Below are 26,830 nucleotides of genomic sequence, written 5' to 3' on the forward strand. Positions count from 1 at the left end.
TACTGTTTGAGTAAAATGAGGTGAACTACTATTTTATCAGTGTTCTGTTCCACGTCGAGCCGTCCGGTGCTGCGATCTAGTGGATGCTAGTGCTAGCCAAAAAGTTAAGCCGTACTAGCATTCTATGTTAGAATACCGTGCTGTGCGGTCACATTTTTCATTTTGTTCAGATGAACAATCAGTGTTACTCATAGTTATTATTATTCGGCGCTCGAATCAGATCCAAGGCGGTCACGTCATTCTCTTAGTCCGGATGGACTCTATTCTTTGTTCGGATGAATATTAGCTTTACTGTTTTATTTAATTTTATATTTTTTATTTTGATATATGAAGTTATACGTTATGTTACAATTCATTTCATTAATTGTCAAGACGACATTTCATTAAACCATTATTCAACATGCAACAAGGCGTTTTCTCCATTCATCACCTATGAAACCACAGTCCAACCTCGCTCTAAAATCTACCAATTCGTGCAAACTCCTGAGACTGCAATGCACATGATTCATTACTCAGGAAGCTTATTGTTTCCAGAAGTGGAGGTCTGTCTGGTGAATGTTGACTTGCCCTCACATAGCATCAATGAGTTGCTTGTTCAACAATTTATTAATTTGGCCAAAAATTATTATTATATGGTATTTAATCTTGATATTATGGAGTGCAGGTAGTATAGCTTCTCGAGGTTTTGTTCTGTTTTCATATAGTTTCAGTATGTAAAGGTAAACATTGTTGTGACAGGAAGCTAACTGTGAATTGGGTAATTCTGTTCTTGGAAACATTTAGTGTATCCTTTAAATTCATGGCATACTATTGAGGAGTGACAGTTTTTATTTCGAAAGGCTAGGTATCATATTCTTCATAAATTCTGAATTATTACCATTATTTTTCAGAATGAAAATGTGCTTCATCCACATCTATGATGGATGGATAGAGCTTGAATAACACTATTGTTTTTCATTGCAATTTATTAAACAGACTTAATGACCTAACTCTATGCTTTACTGCTGCAGAAATTATTCTGTTATAATAAGAACAGTAATAGATCTCTTTTTTTATGAGGCTGCAAAACCAGAGAACTGATTTTTTTTCTAATCTCCCATTATTTAAAATTTTCAGAAATTTCTAATAATCATTTGTTGACATTTCTGAAGAAGCTCTTCAGAATTCATTCTGTTGTTACTGAATGACTTGCATTATTAATAATATTTTTTGGATGGAAATACATGATTGATCATCTTCCATTTGATTTTCTATTCTTGTATAAATATCAAATAGGACTACTTTTATGCAAACTAATATATTATTCCTATTTGTATTGTTGATTCAAGTGATATAGTCATATACATTAATATGATAAGACATATATATATATTTTAAAGTTATTTTAGTGTCAGAGCATGAAAGTTCTTATTGATATTTGAATCTTACTTGTTCAAAAAATGACTACCTTGGCCATTTAACATTTTAAGAAAAAACAAATCAATAAAATTCCTAATTAACTATTTTTTAGAATAACAATTAAATAATAAAAGATAAACAATAATTACTTTAAAACAGTGTAAATACTAGTTTAAGTATATATACTCACCCTGATAGAAAAGATTCGTTAACTTCAACATACATGCCCTTTATATAACTGTAATTAATTGACAATCATTATTAATAAAATTTTAATGCAATAAACTAATTACCAATAATTTAAATTTAATATTGTTTTGGGTACACTTTGACATGCAGTAGACATCAATCAAGCATAGAGAGCTTTATTAATGTGTTCACATACCTTGCAGGGCAACTGCTAGGAAGATTTAAATTTATTGAAATATTACGCTCTAAAATTTCAGTGTTGACAAATTTTAAACAGTAATGAAAATAAAGCCATCACTCATCAATAAAAAATTAGAGTAAAGAGGTTTATTTGAAAATAACATTTTGATACCATACACATAAACTTAAGCTACATAATTGGATTCAAAACTAATATGATGCAGGAAAAGAGAGCAAAGTGAGGGTGTGACGGACAGCCTTGTGGGGAGCTGCTGTTCGCCGGTGCTTGCACGGGTGGGCAGTGGCTATTAGGCACGGGTACTCCAGAGCCCCAAAGCAATAAAAGATCGCAGTCCCGATGAGGAAACCCTTTCCTGGGGTGTCTCCTCTAGAGGCACCCCAAAAAAGGCATAAATAAAGGCATAAATAATGAGTCCCGTCTTCTGGAGTGAGGGAACATCCCAAACCCATAGGAAAAGACAGCCGCCTGATGACGCTTCAGGTCGCCACCCCCCCGCCACCCCGTTTATAGCTCTGATGGTCTTTAACGGGAGTCACCTTTTGCCCTCTAATTTTTTCACTTAACTGTGGGACTGGCTGGATGGTGAAGGGAAATAAGAAAAAAGTAAGCATCCTGATTTAAAATAACCAACAAATATTTTTTGTTTTTAGCAAGAGAACTTTTTCAAGAGGTTACGTCAATCTCTCTAATTTTGTTGTCTAATAATTTTTGTTTCGTGATCTCCTTAGGAATAAGCAAAAATTACACATTAAATGACTTGAATCAGTGTGAAACACTTGATCCCCTTGGGATCAAGTGTTTCAGGGGATTATTATCCCCAAGATAGAAAGTAATGAATTATTTCATTTTAGGCCCCATTAAGTTTCTTCCTTACCCCTGAGAAAACTGTTTTGAAATATAACAGTCCTTGAAAACTCCAGTATTTAAATATTTAATTTTCCTTAGGGAAATAGAGAGTACGGGGATAAGAAGAACTGAAATTATTTAACAATACATTCCTTAATTGTTCATTCATAGATAAAATTACTAAATCGTTTATTCTGACAGTTTTATAATATAATGCTATTATGTACATGTATGTAGGTCAGGAACAGATTCATGTGTTACTTAATAAATACAAAAGGAAATGAATCAGCATCTGTTTTGGTCTCTTAAAGGATAACGTGATAAAATCTTGATCAGAACCACATCATAAAATGAAAATAAATTTCAAAATAAAAATGTATGTACTATCAGTCAACATTAATTTTGTTAAATATAAACAAATAAAATAATTTTAAATTAAATAGGTGGGGTACTAAATATATAAAATATTAATAAAACGACAATAAAAATTATTTGAACACATATTAATGTACACGTAAAAAAAATCTTTTAATTATGTTTTAGATAAATCAGTGGGAAGATGTTTTAAATGGTTGGGTAATTTTTTTTTACAAATTGCAATAGAAGGATAATGAGGCATTTTATCGTAATCTTATATATAGTGTTGAGTTATATGAAAATATGTTTGTTGCCCGGGTTAATAGAGATGACTGATCAAAGACTTATTTATATACATGTGAACATAGGAATAAGTTAACACTTTTAATATTCTGTAGCTTGCTCGCCCATAATCAGGATACTGAGAGATTGACAGTTGAAAATATTTATATAATTACAGTTTATTGGTTTAAAAACATAAGTAAAACAGACAAATCAATAATAATAATAATAATGATCATAATAATAATGCCCTGTGGTTGGTAGTCCCCACGTCCGGAACACAAAATCTACGTTCCATGTCGAGGGCGGCAACAGCTGTACTTATGTACAATACATATATCTGGCTAAGGGGGCTCCGAATAAATTCCTCGGATATGCTTTTTTTTTGACCTGTTTCCACATTCAGGTCATCACATAGATTGGATTTTTTCGGCCACCAGCAGGTTATGAGGCGGTGAGGGTCAATGTTATTGCAGTTGCAACCGAGACCCTTCCGTTGTCCACATACCCCCTGCGATGGCAAGCATGTAGCAATGGTGCCCATGTATGTTGGTACATGGGAGTTCTAAAAGCTTCGGTGAGTAGGAGCCGGGAGTCAGTACAGAGATTGCGCATCCGCGTTCTACCAGGACATATGCCGGTTCCACCAGAGTACCGGACCTCCAAGGTTAATAGCCCTGGAGTGGGGGTGTACCCTGGTGGCTAGCCTTGCTAGAGAAGGGATCAACACCAATAGAAACACTTGAATAAACAAACATGGCAGAGGGTGCACATAAACACCCTCGTTTAGAAACCGCCGATTCGCCACAAGCGAAGAGGAAAAAAGTAAGGAGTCTAATAAGATTAGAAAAGATTCTGATAAAATCAGTAGAGATTTAAGAAGAGCGTAGTTTGGAAATAATGTTCCCAAACCAAGATTTTTGATCATTACGAAAGAGAATTGTAACTTCCAAAAGGTTAGTCCATTCTTAATCGCTAGAGAGATTGTTAATTGTGCTGGTAGTCCTGTCAAAGAGATCCGGAAGACTTTTAATGGATTGCATGTCGAAACTATCAATGACATGTAAAGCCAGAAAGTCCAGGCGTTGAAGAAGATCGGTGAATTTGCAGTTTCTGTCCAAATGCATAGCACCCTTAACACATCAACAGGAGTTGTTTGCCGTGATCTTCTAAACTGTACAGAAGAAGAAATGTCTAGTCAGGTAGTGACTCACTGTCACAGACTCACTACGAGAAGAAATGGTGAGATTCTTCCTTCGGCCTCGCATGTATTGGCATTCAATAGGCCAAATCTTCCTGAAAAGAAGCTGGCATCCATCAGCTTGATGTACGAGCATTCATTCTGCAGCCGATGAGATGTTTTAAGTGTCAACGTTTCGGACACACTGCAGGTAGATGTGAAGCCCAGGAAATATGCATATGTGGAATGAAAACACATGAGGGTGATTCATGTAAAGACCCTCCAATCTGCATTACTGTAAAGGGCACCACAACTGTCGTTCAAGGAACTGCGCTATATATAAATTGGAAACGGCCATTCAGGAAGTTAAAAGCTTCAAAAAGTTAGTTTTTTTTGAAGTGGGATGGGGCTAATGACCAAAGTAGTCGATGCCCCTAAAAAACCTCAAAAAAAAAAATGATGATGGTGATGGTAGAGGTGGTGGTGACGGCGGTGGCGGTGGCTATGGCGATGACATGATGATGATTTAAATAATTAAAAGCAGAATTTAGTCCCATTGACAAATTAACATTAGCATGACTGCTAGTCTTAACTTTTTTAACCATTAGTTTTTTATTAACAACAATGGAACAATAGATAAGAGAAGTATAAAGTTTTTTCATTGCAAATACCTTTGCAGCTCACCAATAAAATTACCCTAACAATTTCTGAATGAGATTTAATACATTAATACATTACTTCTTTAACTTATAGTCTTTCAGTATCTCATTGAACCATCTCTAGTTTTCCAGTACTAGAATTACTTGTGACGTCACCTTAATCGCGTTGAACTCGGATAACTCCTCTATCGTAGCACTCTCTCGCGACTCAGATCTCGCAGGACTCACATCTCGCAGACTGACATCATAGAATCTCGCTTAGACTGACTTGAACGTCTTCCCTGGTTTATTTATACTCCTTTACCTCCTTTACCTACCGGACCGGACCCACATCGAAGCGTGAAAATGATCACCCGAGCCCTTTTGTTCCCATGAATTCATAACCTGGGTCCGGTAATTCTTCTAACGGAACAACATCTATTTAGGTATTTTGATGGGCAGTATTACAAAAGACGTTTGTTAAACGGACTGTTACCTTTACTGAATGGGTTTCTTTTACCTCCTTTCTGGATCGCCATTATTATATTTTCTACTACTTTTATTTTTAATTGGTAGGAATCTGTTGTTCAGGTCCATTATACCGGTCTTGTTACAATACTAAATATCAGTCTACAACATTCACATTCATGGACACCAAACAATGCTCTGAGAGCCCGTTCTTATATCTTAGAAATGTCTGAAGCAAGCCGCAATGTATCTTAAAAAATAAATTTTCAGCTATTGTAATTTATGATTATCAATTTAAGAAGGGTAACTTTATTAATCTGCCTAATTTCAGGTGCAAGAGAGGCTAACTGTATGACGCTATTAGTTTTTTGACTGTCGGCCTTGAAAAATTAGCTGCTCTTTCAGCAAGAAATCATTAAAAACTTAGTAATTCATGCTTGTAAAAATATACATAAAAATCAGGAAAAATTATTATTACATTGCAGTAAGTAGATTGCAGTACGTTTTACTTATTTATATACTTTATTTTATATGTTTATTTTAATTTACTTATTTAAATTAATTTACAATATTAATGCAATTTAATTATTTTTCTCAATTAGAGTTGTCCTTAGCTCGTCATTCAGATATTTGTTTCTAAAATTTCAGGAAAAATTATTCAACTTAGGCGTGGGCGTAAAATGTCAAACTTCATCCCTAGTTTACACGATCAGGCCAAACTTTTAATAAAAATTGAGGGTAGTGAAACCGAAACAATAAAAATAATCTGGGATGATTTCAAACGAGACTGTTTAAAATCATGCTAAACCTATATATATCAAATGTTGAGATTTTTTGGACCACCATTGATTGCGTGACTTTGAATCAATGATAGCTCAAAAACTAGTGAAAGGTAAAGAATCAACCAACTACATCCACGAGCACGAATGATGATAAAGTTTTCTGTGAAATCAATAACAAAAAATTATTAAAAAAATAGAAAAAATACGAATTGAATACAGAAAAAAGATTGTTCCATAAGAATTGATCTAAATGTTTAAAAACATTTTACAATAACATAAAAAAATTGTTTTTTGCAAGAATTATACATATCTGTATGTACAGTTTAATATGCTAAGCCACATTATTAAAATATATTCTATTTATCGGTAAAAAAAAACAGTAATCTGTGAAATATTACGTCTAATGGGAAAAGGTTAACGCTAATCTGGGTTTGTAGAAATCGCCTGTTTGGGGCTATTGCCATACCTACTATAATTTTTTCTTGTCAGGTATGGATTTTTAATTATGCAGAGCATTGGACCAATTCAAATCAATATTTTCAAACGAGTGTCATTTCTGGTTCGTTTCCATAAATCGAGTTATAGGTTGGAGAATCAATCAAAATACATTAACCTATTCAGCGGCAAGGTAAACCGATTAAAGATCCTTGAGACAGCTAATAATAACTATTACCTATATTCACTTTTTCCAAATTTTAGTCTGGAATAGTTAAATATTTTAATGAGAAAAATTTTCGAAGAGGTTTATTAAATTTATTTCAAAATATTATAAGTGATGAGGACAATTTTATGGCAGCTTTATCATATTTAAATAGTTTGAAAATAAGCAATATTTATTTTTAGTTTGCAGAAAAGTGATGAATAAAGAAATGAGGGTTGGAGATTGAGATTTAAGAACAGGTGCTCTCATTTATGTAATTGATTTTGAGCTGAATGTTAGTCACGATAAAATATGTCATCACCATTTCTATAAAGAGATGGATTTCATGTTTTAAATGTGTATCTAACCGTTAACATTTTGTTAAGTAAATAATAGATTTAAAAACTTATTTGTGCGTGTGTCTTTAAAAAATAAATAAAATTAACTACCTGTGATTAAATACTTACTCTATAAATCCTTTTTTAATATCAGCTGCTTGACAACTGTGACAGAAAGTGAATATTTAATTAAATAATAATAATTTAATAAGTATATTTTATTAGATTATTTTGTAATAAATTGAGATCCTTCTTACTTTAAAATTGAAGTAAGACTACTAAAATAAAAAAAGTGAAAAAACATAATATAAAATAATGGGCAAAGTAATCTAAAATTATATTAGCATAAACAATATTGATACTCTATTCTGGCGGAAGATGCACTAACTATTTTCAGTGAGCTCGAGATCAGAGTCCGTTAATAATCAAGTAGAACATTTGTTTATAACAGTTTAAACTGAAGAAATTTATAGGTTTCCCTATAAGAGGACCTCGAAAGTGTCAATCATTGGAAAGCGTTAGTTACAAGTACTACTGGAAATGTACAATTGGCAACACAAGTATTTTAACAACACTGGCTGCAATTTGACTATCTCTAGATCGTCCCGGGGCAGAATAATACAATTTGTTTTACATCTATTCCCGCTGAGATCATAGATTTTCTGTCAAAAGGAAATTAAATCCGTCTACGCTGTAATTTTGTATTACTTTTGCGATGTAATACTTGTACACTGATAACAATAAATTCATTGTAATCTCCATTATTTTTTGTTTACAATTTGCTTTTATTCTCGTTATTCAAAAGCTATAGAATTTCTTAATTGAATTACAATAATTTTTCTATCATTATATTATAAGATTTTTCTAAATTTTCCTCTATTGTTTAAAATTTCATCGCTAATTTTCACATATTCATAATTTTTCAAAATAATATACAGAATGAGCAACATAAAACCTAACCCAAAATGAAACCGCTACCAACACTACTTATGGAAGACTCTCACACAACTAGCGCGGCTAGTGGATGTATATGTTACTACTGATTGTTGCTGCTGTTTGTTAGATGGTTACGTGTCAGTGCAGTATACGTTTTGATTCAGTGCGGTATTGCGAGTGCATTTTATGTTTGTGGGTAAAGTCAGTTTTTTTTACACAGATTTGATTACTACATCGTGGATACCGGTGTTCTTTTATGGTTGGGTTTGAATTAACTGCACATCTCAGGAATAGTCGAACTGAGACTGATCAAGACCACACCTCATTTACACTCATACACATCATCCTCATTCATCCTCTGAAGTATTATCTGTAATGTAATTACCGGAGGCTGAACAGGAAAAACAAGTACAAGTTGTGTTTGTGTAAAATGCCTTAGTCAATCCAGAAGAGGATAGCGATAGTTGAGACCAATAATCGTTCTGGATCGTTTGAAGAATCACAACTATTCGTAGAAAAATTTCCAAATGCCTGTATCCCAGCGAAGAGTAGAAAACACGATTTAATTAAAAAATGGCGTACAACAGGTTCAGTTTCAAATGAAAAACTAAATAGGGAACCTGCCCTTAGGACTCCAAATGCCATTGCCGATGATGAAAGGAGAATTATTGCCAGTCCAAAAAATCGCTACGCAAGTTATCCCAATAATCTGGTGTTAAATACATATTTTTTTCAAAAAATTCTTCAAGAATTAAAATTGAAACCGTACCGCGTTACAACTGAAGGAGACAGACAAACCGAAACGACTTGATTATTGCAACAGGCTTCTCGAAAACATTGTTAGTAGACAGAGTTCTCTACTTGTGATTTTTTTCCTTCGGGCTACTTAAAGGAGAGAGTTTCTTCATATAATTCCCACAATATTAATGAAGTGAAGGTCAACATTTAATGAAAAAAGAACGCTAATAACAACGTTTTGCATCAGACGACTCTCGATATTATCAGTCTAGTACAAAAGCGCATCGATGCCCAAAGTGGTCATTTTGAACATCTTTTGTTGCAATAAGGTAAATAAATGAAACATTTAAATTACGTTTTATGTTTTTCTTATTAATTTATTCGTATCATTCATAAAAATTCATTCTAACATAACCTACTGATTCTGTAGCGGTTACGTTATGGGTTTTGTTTTATGTTCCTTACTCAGTATCTTACTATAACTAAAATGAAATGCCTACAGATTTCTGATATGTTGTGTACACTAATCATAAAACAGCACAAACACACTGATACCGGAGGGAATATGAATTAAAGCTAAATATATTTAGTTCAAATTGTATACTTGACTGCATCTGTGGAAACTGATAATTTACACAAAGAATATATGTCGTTTAAAAGACTTGTAATTTTTATTTCATAAATTTAAAAACGGATAATCAAATATTAACTGGGAATATAGAAATTCTCACTGATAAAATCGTTAACAGAAGTAATTTATAAATGTTTGCTAAATTATTACCGAATATTTCTTCCGTAAACTGGAAGCAAATTGAATAGAGGGTGAACAAACTTGTTGTATAATCTGACAGGTCATATACACTCATGGATGCTTTATATTTCAGTAGTTTAATGTTGAAGATAACAATTTTATTTTTCATAGTTTCCTTAATAACTATCATTTTATCTGATGTTACAGTGGTTTTTAAGGAGTTAGATGAGATGAAAGATCAGAAATTTTTAAATGTAAAAATACAGAATGTAGGAAATTTATTAAAGCTACATAAAGAAAACAACTGATGCTAACCAGAGCTAGATAAATTCATTAGTTAGAAAACGGTGGCTGGTCTAACTTTGAAGTAACTCTTTTTACCATCATTTTACAATAAGTAAAAAATAAAAACTTGTAAGTTACTGACAAACTACTTCACGTTTCAGGTTTCTTTGTAATGGTTTGAAATCAAGCGATACTAAAAGAATTACTTAAAAAAGAAAAAGAAAGCTTATAATTAACTAATCCTTATATTAAATAAACATAATTTTTTTAATGTAATTTATCTATTATTTTTTTAATATTATTAAAAAATGATTTCTTTTTGTTTAATTTTATCATTTTCATTTTTTACTAATGAAATTTTACAGAATAATGATGCACTACCTGAAGCATAGTATGATGCGCTCTAAGTATATAATGTTAAGTATGGGTATGCATATATAAGTATGATAAAAAGATATTTAAATAATTTTTTTTATGAAAATTCAAGAAAAATAGTAATTAAGAAAACTTTAACAAATTAATTAATTAAACTGAAACAAATTCTTGAATTCAGAGATCATTAGCTCTTGGTAAAGGACTCAGGATAACCTGTACAGTAAATGACTCTACAGCGTTTCTTTGCTTTCCTTTATTATTTCAATGAAATTAAAATGGTTTATACGGAGCTAGATGAGATGAAAAATCAGAACAGAAATTAAAACTATTATACGAGATATGTAATAATATTATTTTAGTATTTTATTTATACGAGAGGTTATCTCTAAAGTAAAGACCGTTTCATCGTAAAAAAAGTTTATCTGAAAAGTTTATAAATTTTTTTATTTATCTTAAACTACATAATTTGTACTACTTCTCTATATAATCGCCATATAATTAAAACAATTATCGTAGCAATACTCCCGCATCGTATTCTTCTGCTGCCAGCCTATTTAGCCATTGATTAACAGTATTTTTAAGTTCATTGTCACCGCGAATCGCTTACCACTCAAAAATTCTTTAAATTTTCCAAACAAATGATAATCAGAAAGAACTAAGTCCAGACAAAAATGGTGGTGATCGTAAATTTCCCATCCAAACATTTTGGATGTGGATATGTGCACATGTGGACGTGCGTTATCGTACAGCAGGATGACGCCGTCGGTCAGCCACCCACGTCGACGATTTTGAATAGCGCGCCGTAACTTATGTAGATTTTCGAAGTAGGCTTCTGCATTTATAGTCGTTCGACGCGGCATCAGCAGTATACCAAACCGGTCCCAAAAGACTGTGGCCATCAGTTTGCGTCCAAACAGCTGTGACTTGACCTTTGTAGGTCTAGTTGGTGATTGAGGATGACGCCATTCACATGACTGCATTTTTCTCTGTGGCGTGTAATACGAAATCCACATTTCATCGCCGGTAACAATTGAATTATGGAACTCATCATCTTTTTCTATATAGCATATCAAAAATTCCAAAGCAGATCCTATTCGGATTTTTTTGTGACGTTCCGTTAAGACGTGCGGCACCCAACGTGTAAAAATCTTTCTGAAGCCCAAACTATCGTGAACAATGCGACCGGTAACTGCACTTGAAACATTAGGAAAAAGAAGGGCCAGGTCGGATATCGTTGAGCGACGATGTTTTGTGATTTTGTCATCGACCCATTTCAAAAATCTATGGTGATTATCGGGGACCTCCCCGAATGTTCTTCATCGTGAACATAATTCTGTCATTTCTAAACTATCTTTGGACATTTCTTTCATTCATTACATTATCACCGTACACAGCAACCAAATGCCTATGAATTTCAACCGGCTTAACGTTTTGATGGTTTAAAAAACTTATGACCACGTATTTCACAGTCGGCGGCAACATCGGGTTTCCTATTCATTTTATAACGTAATTGCTTACAGGTAATCAAAGATACTACAACGCGACAACTTACAAATAACAATGTAGTGTGCACATTATTAGGGTGGCCATGAACGACACACGTTCACCAACCTTAAGGAGATAAATTTCCCTGCGGTCTTTAGTTTAGAGATATCCCTTGTATAATTCGTTTATACTATGCAATTGAAAATCATAATTAAATTAAGCAAACTGAAAGTAAACACACGTACTAATCCTAAAATTTGTTAAATGTAAAGCTGTTTTGTAAACATACTGTGAACATTTTTTTACATGTAAATCGCAGCGGGCATACCTTGAATTTAAAAAAAGTACTATTCGATTACATGGTCTACTGCCGATGCTATAATTTAAACAGTAATTTATAAAAAATATAGATAACAATGAACAGATAGATTTATATATATCACATATATATTATAAATACCTCGCTTGAAGATTTGCGTATTTTACATGGTGATCATAGAGTTTAGATATAAATATCCTGAAATTTAAAAAAATAAATCTATTATTTTTTAAATCTATATTTACTACATATTATTTATTAACTTAAATTAACGCTGTCAAAATAAACAATATATTGGAAACTATCCCATAAACATGGGAAATATTTTTCATGGTTTAATTTAATTGTTTTCTTGTTATGAGATTTATCAGTATTAATATAATTGTAGAAATTCTACTTTAACTTTTGTAGCAATATTAACGCTAAATTTTTTTATTTGCATTAATAATTTTTTTTCGTTATTGCTGCGTATGTTAAATAATAATAATCAGCTAACAAAGAAAACCGAAAAAATCTTTCTAAAGCTGTACAAATTTTAATGATATTTTATTTTGTTTTTTTTTTAATTTAAAAAACGTATAATGTTGGGGTTTTTTGATTTTTGTCAATCAACCACAGAAAGTAACTGAACATATCAAAATAATGAACAACACTCTCAAAGGATTAAATAAGTGTGAGAATAACGAAAATTCAAGAAAAGCAAATATAGCCAAAGCTAATGTATCTTACTCTCTGAGTATTATTCATCGGAGAATAACTTTAGACATTTAATAGATGAAGGCCTTCAGAATCAGATCGCTGAAACAAACTCTCCACAAGTTTTTGATTTGGTGATAAACAATATTTGTCTAATTACAATAATTAAAATATACATGTTACCATAAATACGTACTTATTATTTACTCGTTAATACTTATTAATGCCGCTTCACTGCAAAGTTTCCTTACCAATTAAGCCAATATATCTTTTCTGAGATAAGCAGATAAACAATCGTGAATCGCTATTTAAAATATTAGAAGTTGCAATAAGTAGTAAACAACTAAACATAATTAACGATACTCTAACAAAAACAGTCCCAAAAGTTACATTTTCGGGGAATTCATCCCCGAGAAATACAGCGAAGAAAGGATTCAAGTACAGTACTTGGGAAAATGTGCCTTGCTAAGTAACTAAAATAAAGGGTCACTATAGAATAAGAAATAAGGAAGTGGACTGGCATACAACTATAACTATGAATAGTATATAACACAAAACAAAAAATCAATTTTGAACAAAAAATAAAAAAAGTAATTATTGCACAGGAGTGAGACCAGAAGTACTGCGTGCAATTGAATTCCATTCTCTGAACGGTTTTGGACATATGAAATTGATTAAGACTGTGGGAAGGTGAACATTAAGACGAGTTCTTGGACCCAAAGTGAAGGAATGTACAAAATGGAAGATGGAATGAGAAAAAGAAGGCTCAACTACTTCTTACACTTATACAGAATGGATGGAGGAAAGCTAACTAAAACTATCTTGAACTACTTCTATATATATATAAACCCATAAAAATCACTGGATGGAGAAAATGATAAAGAATACTGTAGAGGTGAACATTAAAGAACAAACAATTTTTGTCAGTAGAAATTCAGAGAAAAAGATAAAAGTTTGAAGGTTTTTAAGATCGTAATAGAAGAGAAGGAGCGGGCCACTTAGAGAAGAGAAGAAAGCAGCGATAGTTTTAATGAAGTATTTCGGAGAATCTAAGACTGCGAAGAAGAATGAGAACAGTAAAACCTATAAAAGGATTGTTATATGTAATTCGTAGATGGCCAAACAGAAAGAAGGATAATTTTTGTTTATTTTATTATTAATTAATTAAATTGTAAACAAAAAAGTGTGTAATTAAAACATTCTTTAAAAGTTAAATCATTAAAAAAATTGTTTACCTTTCACGTTTACAATGTGCGATAAAGTAATTCTGTAACTAATTTTAATATTGTACAAAAATTATAATATTTTCCCCCGAAAAATACAGAAAAAAATACCGGCTGAATAGTCGATATACCTGTTAGCATCTTGGCTTCAGATTATATTAACTAGTTAATATTTTAAAAATTAATTAAGGTAGAGGAATTTCAAAGTGTGCTTGTAAGGTGCAAACGAGGTAAGGCCCTACATACAAAACAAATATCCTGTGAAATTTATAATATTATGCCGGTGAATTGGGAAAAATATGTCCAAAATTTGTTTAATACTGTAATCGGCTGCGTGTTTTTACTTCCTTTGTTCCTTCCGAACAATTGCAGTTCGCACCTTTCTCTTTCCTCGCAGTTAGCGTCACTGTGGTCTTCGGTAGCACATCGAGCACAGATCTCCGACCTCGAGCAAGATGTTGTAGTGTGACCGTACCTTTGGCACCTGAAACACCGCCGTGGGTTGGGAATGAACGGCGTACCCGAACAGAGAGGTAACCCACTCTAATCCTCTCTGTAGGAACAGGAAGACCGAACGTCAGTATAAGGGACGGCGTCGGTTCTTCCGTTCCGTTCTGCCGTTCATCATACGTTTCACCTCTACAACACCCTGAGTACTAAGTTCATCAGCAATTTCCCTCAAATTCGTTTCTAGAAGGTCACGACAAAAAATCACTCCTCGGCTGGTATTTAGCGTCTTGTGGCATGCCGTACTTACGATTATGCCGCCCATATTGGTCAGACGTAACAAAGACCGACTCTGCTCGTCGTTATATGTCTCCACCAGAATTGTCCCATCACGTAATTTTTTAATGTTCTTCGGAGAACCAATACATCCTGTGATGCATTTACTAATCAAGAAAGATCTCACCTTTTGAAGGGAGCCACCCTGCTGATTATTCTTAACAACAACAAAGCGGACATTCTTGCACCTAACACCATCTTCATTGGCTGTAGCAAAATATCCTCGTCAGACGAAGCTGACCGAGGCCTTTTCACCAGACTTAAATTGGTGGTTTTTTTCAGATGGACCACCAACCATCATAGAATTGGTTGTAGGAACTGAAATTTTGGTCCCACGAGAACCGGCGATACAATAGACCACTCCAGCAGAGCGCAAGCGTACTGGAGCTAGAGCTAAATACAACTGGATTTGCTTTGGTGCCCAGAGGACTCGTTCGAGACTCACTACGTAGAGCCATTCACCCATCGGCACGATAGTTCCCACCTTGGGTTACGGTTGCATTTCGTACGATGTCACAACACCATCAAGTGTAAGTGAAAGAGAAAACTGTGTTGGATGTTGTTGTGTAGTCGAGTAAATGTATATGTTGTAATTCATGTAGTGTACCTGGTGTAGCATACGTGTATAGTGAAAAGTATTCTGCAGCTAAGTGTGTAGTGGGAAGAAAAGCTGCAGAGGCTAGGCCCGTGGGGACGCCAACTCCCAAAGTCTTAAAGAATAAGACTCCCCTTCGGGGACTTTTAAAAGTGTGTGTATGTAATTTAATAGACATTATTACATATGTTTGTATATAATAGATTTGGTGAAACATTTGGTAATTTAATATTAATTGAAAATTATAATTTAGAATCGTATTATTTTTAGATTTTCTATTTTAAATTCTGTTTAATTTTACATTAAAGTTAACTACAGAGTGAATGAAAAATACACATTCATAAGAACACACACACACATACAGAGGCACACATGCCCGAACTTTAATAAACTGGAAAAGATTCTTATCTTTCAGTTCATGACTCCTCTGATATTGTCAGACAATATTCCCCTTAAGTCGGAGTTAATCATCATTTCGTTCATTTGTTTTTGTTGCAAATCATTTAATCGATCTTTGGTTTGATATAATACTTCCGATCTTAATTTGTGTTCACGTATTCATTGTTTTCAAATTTTTTCTCACTTTATATTCATCATCCTCCCTTAATCTTTTTTTTCTTTCCTTGTCTTAACGTTCTTCCTCTTTATATTTATCATCTTTTCTTAATTTGTTTATTCTTCACTTGTTCTTAACGGTTTCTTCTTCATAGTCATCTTCCTGTCGTTTATTTGAGATTTATTTTTTCACGTTATCTTTCATTTTCATTTGTCATTATTCATCAAACAATCCAATAATAAAAACGGAATATTTTACACAGTAAGGTCGAAATTAACATTTGCAACCAGTATACAGTAGTTCACTAATCGGAATAGTTTAATTATTATTAACAATTATTTATACGACACATCAGAAATCTGAAACGTTTGTTAATCGGTAACTCACGAAGATACGAATAATACTGATCTAGTAATATCAGTAATACAGGGACTTTTACTATATTCTAATATTTCATGTAAGATTGTTGAATTAATAATTGTATAAATATTTGTTAATAATAAAAAGTAATATTTCAGCAATTATGTTACTTTTCATTTTATTAAAGAATTGGAGGATCGTATCTCAGTTTCAAGTGAAATACGTTCAAACGAATTGCAGAAAAAAATGTGTATATGTAATTTAATAAGCGTACAAAGGAAGTCATGCGGTGTCAAAATCAGATTTTTCTAGATCAGGTGATCAAGGTAAGAGATAAAACCGATCTATTAACTAGAGAGGGATCGCTCTTAATAAAAACTATTGTCAAGTACTTTACATTTGTTCTAATTAGGAGACAGACACGGTGGTGGAAAACAGGAAAATTTTGCCGTAGAAGCAGAGTGTTTTTGTATATGATGAAAAATGCATCGATAATATTTTGCTTCTTAGTCCCCTGATTAATATTAAACTTAGGTGAATGACAAAAAAGTTAATCGCTGTATTTGTTTAATTTTAAAAGCGCATTTGATACCGGAAATAAGAATAAGTTATTTTAAAAATTATCCAGCATCGGTGCAAATTACAAAATGGTAAATATTTAAAAAAAGATTGATTATTCTAAATCAAAAAAACCTTAAATAGCGATGAAATTCAGCTAAAAAAGGCATTTTTCAGGGCGGCTATATTTCAACCTTGTTATTTCCATTATTTACATAACATAAGCGTAATTTTTTGAACAGAATATTGTTAGAGAAGTAAGAATAAATCAGGCAAATTTGATTAATATTTTGTTATTTGCAGATAATCTTGTCATCCTTTCTAACTCATAAAAATTGAAACACATTTAAGTGACAATATTAGCACAGTGCTTTTATATTAATAATAATTGTAAGTGAATACTGTGAAGACGAAGGCAATTATTTTTTGACAGGGAGGGAAATCTAAACAAATGAAACCTATAAAAATCGAGAAATTGAAAGACTTGACAAATAAAGATACTTAAAAGTACTTTTTTTATCATTAGGAATGACTCATAAGAATGTTGATTATGTGATTAAAAAAGCCATGTTTGGAACGGCGACTATTTTAGGTTATTTAACTAAACATTTGCCACCGTTAGTATTAATACAATTGTATAAATTAATGTTTAAGTTACCAACAATTTTAAAGTATATACCAGAGTACTTTCGAAGCCGTTCCTACATCGTCAGGAATTTCCCAAAATATATTAATTCAAGTTCAAATGTGTATTTAAAGTAAAATTATTACGTTCATAATAGTCGGTCGTCAAGAAACCAGACTATTAGAAAAATGTTATATATATTTGAATAACAATAAATTGATGAATGAACTGGTCAGATTCGATAATGATATACTTTATAAACAAATTATATAACAATTAATAGGTTGGTAACATTTCATTTAATATTAACTCAATTTCATAAAAGTCGCAAACCTCTTACAAACATGACGTTACAGTCTTATTGACGCACAATTTTATTTCTTGATGATGGAGAAACGGCTCCGAAAGTACTCGGATATATACTTTTAAAATTGTTGGTAAGTGAAACATTAATTTATGCAACTATACGTTATGTTTAGAGCTAAATCACAATCCTGGTTAAAGAAAAATAAGATTTTAATTTGAAGGTGGAGTCAGTTTTTTTTTATACGCATCTAAAATCAGGGCACCTTTACGTTTTGAATACTTACATAAAGCAAAATATAGAATTCCGAACGCTCTATTTCAATAGGAAAAATCTACTCATAACCGTTATATTGGAACGGAATTGGAAGTACAGCATTTAAGAAATCCCAAATGCAAAAGATTGTTATAGTTGTTAATTAAAATATCAATTCGCAGACTGTCTATGCTACGGCAGATGATGCAGGAAAACCGACGTGGTAATGTACTCTTACGATGTTACAATCAAATCAGAAGATATTAAATGCAAGCAAATCGGAACGGAGAACAAATGTTAGCCACAGAAAAGGGAAGGATGTTAGAGGATTTTAATAATCACCACAAATTACTAGACTCTGAACAATTCGTAATTCGAATTATAGACAATCGTCACAATGCCCTGCACAGTCCATATTTTTTTATAAGTGGTATTTAAATACACAGGTTAATAATCCAGTTAAAGATATCGAAAAACAAATTTCTAGATTATATTTGAATAATACCCTAAATAAATGTGAGTATATTGATAATTGTACAATATGCAAGTTATAGTTTCCTCAAAACTTGGTAAACGTTTTTATTAGAACGTCCACTGTACCGACTATCAAGGAATATACACTTATTATGTTACATATGTGAGCATAAAGATAAGTACCAAAACATAGAACATAATTGCTGTTGAAGAATATTGATCGTGTAAACAAATTGAGTTATTTTACTATGGGGTCTTTAAAAATTAGATAATTTATTTTAAATGATGCATAAAATAATGGGAATAATTACATAAATATAAGTAGTATAAACTATTTTTTGTTATTGTTTTTATTTATCTTTTATTAATTTGACATTAAATGTATGTAAATTGGGTTAAGTATGTATTATTCATATTGTTGTCTCATGTAACAAATATAATAAAAGAAAGTCATTGTACGTATGTATGTTTGTTTGTTAGACGTCCGTACCGCAACAGCTGACGGACTTATTAGGAAAGGGAACACTGTTACATTATTACTATTATTTTCGAACACTATCACATTTTGGAAATTTGTAAAATATTCTAAACGTTTATACAAAATTTTGGAGTATTCTACATTATTTTACGTTATAGCACTTTTTTTAACTGGAACTGTTAAAAAATACGGAATTTTCGAAATGTTTGTAGAATATTCCGCACATTCCTACTACAAAGAAGATCTCGAAAGTTCTTCATCAATATAAAACGGGTGTGTGTAGTAGCACATAAAAGTGCATAGGTTAAGATCGAAGGCGAAGTGTAAAACTTCATTTCTTGATATTGAATGAATTCAGAATCACTCAGTGTTATGTAAAATGTAAAATATTATTGAGAAGTGTATAAACATTGCCGTAGTGAACGGGTTTAAAAGGATACGTAAATATAACGGTTAAATATAAACGGAAGCCAAGAAATCAAAGGTTTTGCGAGCAGACGAATGACAGCAACGGCTTCAGAATATGAAGGAACGTATCGAAGGCGGCTGAATCTGCGGACAAACGGGAACATCGTTTACAAGAAATGCAGGCATAAGATATCACTTCGCGAGAAACTGAATTTGAGGACCGATTTGAATCTCCGTCTTCAGGCAAAGCTGATCTAAACTTTGCTGATTAATTAAATTAAATTAAAATTAAATCAAATTAAAAATTAAATTTTACATATTAATATAGCTGCATGTATATAATACATTTGTACAAATTTGAGTAGTTGCATAGTTATTATACTGTATTTTATTCGAATGTCCAAAACACATGTTTTATTTTCAAACTCCTCGCGTTTTTATTCTAACCACACTATGTAAGGTAATAATAAACAGGCTAGTTTTGAAATGTTATTTACAAAAAGGTGTGGTACATAACTTAAAATCTAATAATGTGTTAAACAAAACGGTACACCGATTTATAAAACGAAAGGAGTTGCCAACAAGTGGGGGAATATTTTGAAGGGTTATAAGTCGAACAGGATGGAAAAAAGATACAACACTGAGATCGGAATTTAAGAAAGTATTACAAGATTTGAATGATAGAAAGGATCCTGGAATAGACGCAATATCTGCAGAATTTCAGCGGAGTTCAAGTGAGGAAGCGATAGATAGATTACACAAACTGGTGTGTAACATTTACGAAAAAGGGGAAGCTCCGAAAGACTTTAAAAAGAGTGTTATAGTTATGATACTAAAGAAAGCAGAAGCAGATAAATGTGAAGAATACAGAACAATTACCTTAACTACTCAAGTATCAAAAATCTTAACTAGAATTCTGTACGGAAGAATTGAAAGGAGAGTAGAAAAAGTATTAGGAGAAGACCAATTTGATTTCAGGAAAAGTATACGGACAAGGGAAGCAATTTTAGAGCTCAGACTAATAGTAGAAGGAAGATTAAAGAAAAAACCAACATACTTTGCATCTAGACTTAGAAAAGGCATTCGATAACAGAGACTGAAATAAAATGTTCAGCATTTTAAAAAACATTAGGGTTTAACTACGGAGATAGAAGAACAATTGCTAACATTTACAAGAACCAAACTGCAAGATTAATAATCGGAGAATATAAGAATGAAACCGTAATGCAAAAGGGAGTCTGACTAGGATGTTCAGCAGAATGTTAAAAATCAGACGGATGGATAAAGTGACAATGGAAGAGGTGTTGCGGCAAATTGATGAAAAAAGAAGCATTTGGAAAAATATAGTTAAAAGAATAGGCAGACTTATAAGCAACATCTTACGGTATCCTGGAATAGTCGCTTTATTATTAGACGGACAAGTACATAGGAAAACTTTTGCCAGCAGGCAACGTTTGGAATATGTAAAATAAATTGTTAGGGAGATTGTTAGACGAGATGAAACGATTGGCATGGATAGGGAATCTTGGAGAGCTGCATCAAACCAGTCAGATGGTTTAAGACAAAAAAAAAAAAATACAAAAAGAAGAAATACAAAGAGATTTATGTTCGATGACAATTTACTTTAAGTTACTGACAATTTTTCTAAAAAAGAATTGTAAGGGCTTAGAAGAAATTATGAACCCGAGCAACGCCGGCTATACAAGCTAATTTATGATAAATATGTAAGTTATTGTTTGTGATTAGTATGATTCATTGCAACATAATAATATATTGTGAACATAATAATTACATACTGAATATCAGTTTTATATTTCGGAATATCTTTTCAATTCTTTTGTTGCGAGACCTTGTATCTTAAATATCAAATAAATTTTACGTTATGATAACGTCAGTAATGAAAATTCCCTCATTATTTAAATATGAAGCATTAATTAATAGTACGCAGCAGAGATTTTACAATATTTCGGACGTATATCAGGAGAGATAATACGAGTAGGTGCGTGGAATTCCGCACAACAGTTTTTTTTTACATTATTCCATGGTGATTCAGAACCGAGTACAGGCGAGTCAGAAGATAATCTTAAAAATTAACGTCAGCGTTAATTAATAATAACTTTTTCAAGGGCGTAAAAGTTTTTTAGTTAAAACTGCTCTAATCTTTTTAAAAACGTTTCAACGTTGTACTGATTTATTCGTGAAATTTGGCTCTACAGAGGATGGGTTACACACAAAAAGTGTTGTTATAAAAATTAACATAATAAAAATGTTTTCTGTTTGACAGACTTACTCGTTTAAATTTCATTTACTGTTTCCCTGACAGAAAATATAATAACAGAAATATATTTTTGTTCAAAAATATATATTTTAACATAAAATACAGAAACTGAGTACCGATTCATAATATATAAATCGTGGATGAACGACTCTTCTTTGAAAGACTGTCAAAAAATTTTACAATTCCTTATACTGACCATATATTTAACGACTATTTTTCCTATCCTAATAATGCTTTTTAAATTTTTTAATGTAAATAAATAACCTTCAAACTGAAAAATTCCATAAATTATCAAACTTCGGGTATTTGAATTGAAAAAATTTGATTAAAGAAAAGATTAAAATTTATTTTTTATTTTTTGTCTTCATTCATTTGACTGGTTTGATGAATCAGACTCAAGTAAAAGAGAAGAAATGTTAACAAAAACCTTATTTTGTAAGGAAAAATAATGGTTTATATGGAACAGTCTTCAGTTATGTTATTTTCTATCTGCATTTCCGACGACATTTTTTTTTATTCGTAAAAAAAAAAAAACTGAAGTAAAATCCAGCTCAGGCATGGCATTTTTCATACGCCGATTTAAATTCTCCTAATATAGCATCATAGTTATAGATTATGATAATATAATTATAGTAGATTAAACTGTATATGAAACATTAATTGAAATAGCGCCAACACACAAATATATATGCACATAAATTTTTGTAACCATCATTCCTGAAATTTTGTATTCGCATAGAAGTAAAAAAAGAAGCGAATAGGTTTTTTACAGAAAAAATTATTTTCCATCTGTTATTCAAACAGCCGAAAATGTAAAAATTATTTCTTATCAGATTCATGCGAAGGACGCTTGTTTAACTTTTACAGACCTACCCGAATTTTAAATAAAAAGTAAATAATAGATGTAAATAGAATAACACACTTAAATTAAATTAGACAGGTTTCAAATAAGTAATAATTAAAAAAAGTGTTTTTTTTTGCAAATGTCTTTTTTATTAAAAATAATTTTATAATTCTTCTTTAAATTTTGTTTTTGTTTCTTTAAAGAGTGCGCCGAATAAATAATAAATACCAAAAAATTAATTACTGGTGCAAACTTAAATAATAGTCAAAATTTAAATTAGAATTCAAAAAGTACTTTTTTTTAATAAGTTTGTATTGCTTTTAAATTAATTTTTTTTTTTAATTTCTTTCTTTTAAACTTTTTTCATATGTGATTTTAAACCGTTGTAGTATTAAATCTTTTTCTTCCCAAATCAGCTGATTTGGAAGTCGAGAGTTACAGCGTTCAAGTCCTAGCAAAGCCAGTTATTTTTACGTGGATTTGAATACTAGATCGTGGATACCGGTGTTCTTTGGTGGCTGGGTTACAATTAACCAAACATCTCAGGAACGGTCGAACTGAGAATGTACAAGACTACATTTCATTTACACTCATACATATCATCCTCATTCATCCTCTGAAGAATTATCTAAACGGTAGTTACCGTAGGCTAAACAGGAAAAAGAAAGAAAGTATTATATCTATTAAGACTATCCTATTTCAAACTACATTCAGACCAAAAGAATATTTTTGATAAATCTTGAGTATTCTGTTTTAGGGAAGTATCCCTTCCTTTCCGATTAACCAAAATACACAGGCCAGGTATTTAAATTTAAATTTTTTTAAGGCAATTTTTAAATACTTCTTATACTATAAGAATATTTCCAGTTCAATAATTCTAAACGCACACACAAATACACAGATCTTTAAAGTACTTACTTTCTTTCATAATAAGCTTTCACCGCACAGATAAAAAAGCTCATAACGTAGATTGTGATTCGCATCTTCAAAACTGTTAACTTTTTCGTAGAATATGAATAATTGTATAAATTTTATAACCTTATCTATTCAGAATACAGGATAGATCGATACTGCTAACTCCAATACTCAATATATACGCTGTTAATGCTCTTATATATAAATATATATATATATATATATATTCTTATACTTTGACGTCATTCGATTGAATATGAAGCTTACGAATAGAAGAGATACACTTGGCACAGCATACCCCCACCCTACTTCATGCAACGTATATTAACTTTATTTTTCAATACGTGTTTTAAATAAATTAAAAATTTTAAAAAATGTAAGGTGGAGGCAAATATATTCTTTACTGTAGAATTTTTCTATCTGCCTCGTCTCCGATCTTTAAATTAAAAAATAAATAAACATTTTTCAAAACTAGATAGGTTTCTACAAATCCACCGGGTTGGTCTACCGGTGAAGGCGTCTTCGTAAATCAGTTGATTTCGAAATCGAGAGTTCCAACGTTCAAATCCTAGTAAAGGCAGTTATTTTTATACGGATTTGAATACTAGATCGTAAATACCGGTGTTCTTTGGTGATCGGGTTTCAATTAACTACACATCTCCGAAATGGTCCACCTGAGACCGTACAAGACTACACTTTATTTACACTCATATATATCATCCTCATTCAACTTCTGAAGTAATACCTGACCGTAATTCTCGAAGTGTAAACAGAAAGACAAAAAAACGACAAATTTAAAGAATTCACAAAAAAATAAATAAATAAAAAATTTTTTTAAGAATAATATAAATTAGAATAAATACAAGTTTTTTTTTTGTTTATTTGAAATATTTTATAAATGTTTTTATTTTTTCTTAAAAGGGTTTTTATTTTTATGAATAGAGCTAAATTTATGCGGAAAAACTAATAACATCAAAGCAAATACGATACATTTGTATCTATATGTAAATAAGAAAACAAACGTAGAAAAATAGCATGAGTAAAGGTTCTTTGAAATATTCATAATATTTTACCTTAAGTTTACTTCAAATTTCTTTAGTTTTCGAAAATACTATTCAAATACCCAAACGAGAACAAGGTATATATTATAACATTACACTATACTGACAAGTACTTCAGATTACAGTCGTCGACGGTGACGAAAATTGAAAAGAAAATTTCATATTGTCGTGAAACACAATTTAAAAAAAAAATTAATCGCATTACGGGACCACCAGATAAACTAATCATCCTATATAAAAATGGAAAATATTATTTTATATTTTTAAAATTTATAAGAATAATTTTCTTTTTCAATTTTTTAGTTGTAATTATATAATATAAAATACAATTAGAAATATTGATATCTTATAAATATAAATATATTTTTTTTCAGATAAGCTTAAAATAATCTTTATTTATGCTGAGTTTCACGGCTTTCAAATAGCTATTTCAATCGTTGTAGTTATTAAATAGAAGCAAGACAAGTTAAAACTTATAACAAATTTTTTAAGCGTCAAAATTCTCAAACAAGTTCTCTATTTAAAATTTAAAGTTATAATTCAACAGAAAAAATATCACGAATTTTAATAAAAAAAACTATTTCATTTTATAAAAAAATTATTATTGGAATAAATAACTAAATAAATTCACAGAAATTATCTCATAAATATGAAATAAAAATTTATATCGGTAATTCTTTTACTGGGGTGATGGTGTTTTATGAACATGAATTTTTAATCTTATTTTTACATATGACTTATTTATTAAATTATAACTAAAACGCCCTTAACGGTTTTGTGAACTCTCTAACTCTAAAAAAGATATATAATAATTTATTGCGTAAATCCAATTTTTGTATGCTGCATTATCAACAATTATTTTTAGATAGGCTTAGCCAATCGGTTTAGTTATCGAAAACCGAATAATTGAAATTTCTCCCCGCCAACCACCCTCCGGGTCACTTTAGAGCTCTGACCCAGAGTCTGTTAGGAACCCTTACCAAATGAAAATGAATTATTGATTATTTAATTTAAATTAAACTGAGATTAGAAAATAAAATAAGTTAGAGACTGTATATGTCTTTCTCCGTCCTAATCAAGAGTACATCCCCTACCTTCATTCTTATCTGAACTAATAAGTTGGGGGTATATACTAAGAAAAGCATAAATTTATAAAATTAAAATTACACGGGAACGAACTAACTTCGTTAGATGGCTCGGCCGATTTGCAATTACCGATCCATCAGAACGTTTACAGAATTAATACCGTTAGGAGTGATTTGAATAAAATTTTACTAACGGTTCTGCAAGAGCTGTGCTTTCTTCAACTTTATTCTATTTGAACAAGGAGATTTCATCGAGGAAATTCTATATCGGCCACCGAAACGGCTCTAGCCGCCAAGGTTTGCAGGCCAGTGTTCCCACCGGACATGAAATTCCAGGATGAGTTTTCCGCAAAGAATATTTAAATAAATAACATAATCGTTAACAGAGTACATGCTTCTTTAAATGTTATATCAGCTCTTTCAATGCCTAGGAAAAATTACTTGGCTACAATAAACCAGAAAATAATTAGCGTATATCAGAATAAATTACCAGTTCTTACAATGATTCTGATATAATATATCCCTCTTGGAAATTCATTTCCTGTGATCTCGTTGAGTTTTCCCTCAGCATTCTGAGTATTGCAAGTATTTAATTTTATATATTAGAAGTTAGTTTTATAGATTTAAAATTTGTAATTTATTTCTGGTAATAGAAGAATTATGTTTTAGGGCTTGTAATTTACACGCTAAATTTAATTGCCGAAAACTGCATTAAGGGAAGAAAAACATTGACAAATTTTTGTCACTATAGGTAACCAAAAATTATATTTAATATCACATAGTAAAAGAAGAATTCAGAATAAATATTCAACTAATTTAAAAAAAAAAAAAAAAAAAAAAAAAACTAATGAACAAGTAATATTAATGAAGAGATTTTAATTCTCTGCGCCTCCCTAACAGTATTATATTCCACGCAGCATCTTATCTATCACAAACAACACGAAAGAAAAATATCAATTTCTGTATCTTTCGGAACATGTTTTAGAATAAAAACCGCAGATTTTAATTAATTATGAAAAATTTTAAGGACAACATATTATGAATCTTTTAACGTTCAAAACATTTTTTTTCTTAAATATAATAAAATACTTTACGAAATTGTCAAAGACATTTGATTAATCTA

General features: G+C 31.3%; 1 protein-coding gene across 50 annotated transcripts in view; it reads right to left on the reverse strand.

Moving 5' to 3' along the window:
- LOC142333458 (uncharacterized) overlaps positions 1 to 26,830 on the reverse strand; it is a 338,230-nt gene that overhangs the window by 83,245 nt on the left and 228,155 nt on the right. For 9 of the 50 annotated variants that reach the window (XM_075380652.1, XM_075380646.1, XM_075380650.1 and 6 more), the window contains exons 1-4: positions 23,565 to 23,789; positions 12,351 to 12,407; positions 7,450 to 7,485; positions 1,589 to 1,636 (exon numbers count right to left, since the gene is read on the reverse strand). The exons of 34 other annotated variants lie outside the window; for them this stretch is intronic. In XM_075380652.1, coding sequence (XP_075236767.1) covers positions 1,589 to 1,636; positions 7,450 to 7,485; positions 12,351 to 12,407; positions 23,565 to 23,629 — 206 coding nt within the window. In that variant the 5' untranslated portion in view covers positions 23,630 to 23,789. Of the gene's footprint in view, positions 1 to 1,588; positions 1,637 to 7,449; positions 7,486 to 12,350; positions 12,408 to 23,564; positions 23,791 to 26,830 lie in introns of those variants that run through there. 7 more of the 50 variants (XM_075380653.1, XM_075380626.1, XM_075380649.1 and 4 more) reach the window with 2 other exon arrangements.

Source organism: Lycorma delicatula, chromosome 12 (assembly GCF_047948215.1).
Source record: "Lycorma delicatula isolate Av1 chromosome 12, ASM4794821v1, whole genome shotgun sequence".
Taxonomy (NCBI): Eukaryota; Metazoa; Arthropoda; class Insecta; order Hemiptera; family Fulgoridae; genus Lycorma; species Lycorma delicatula.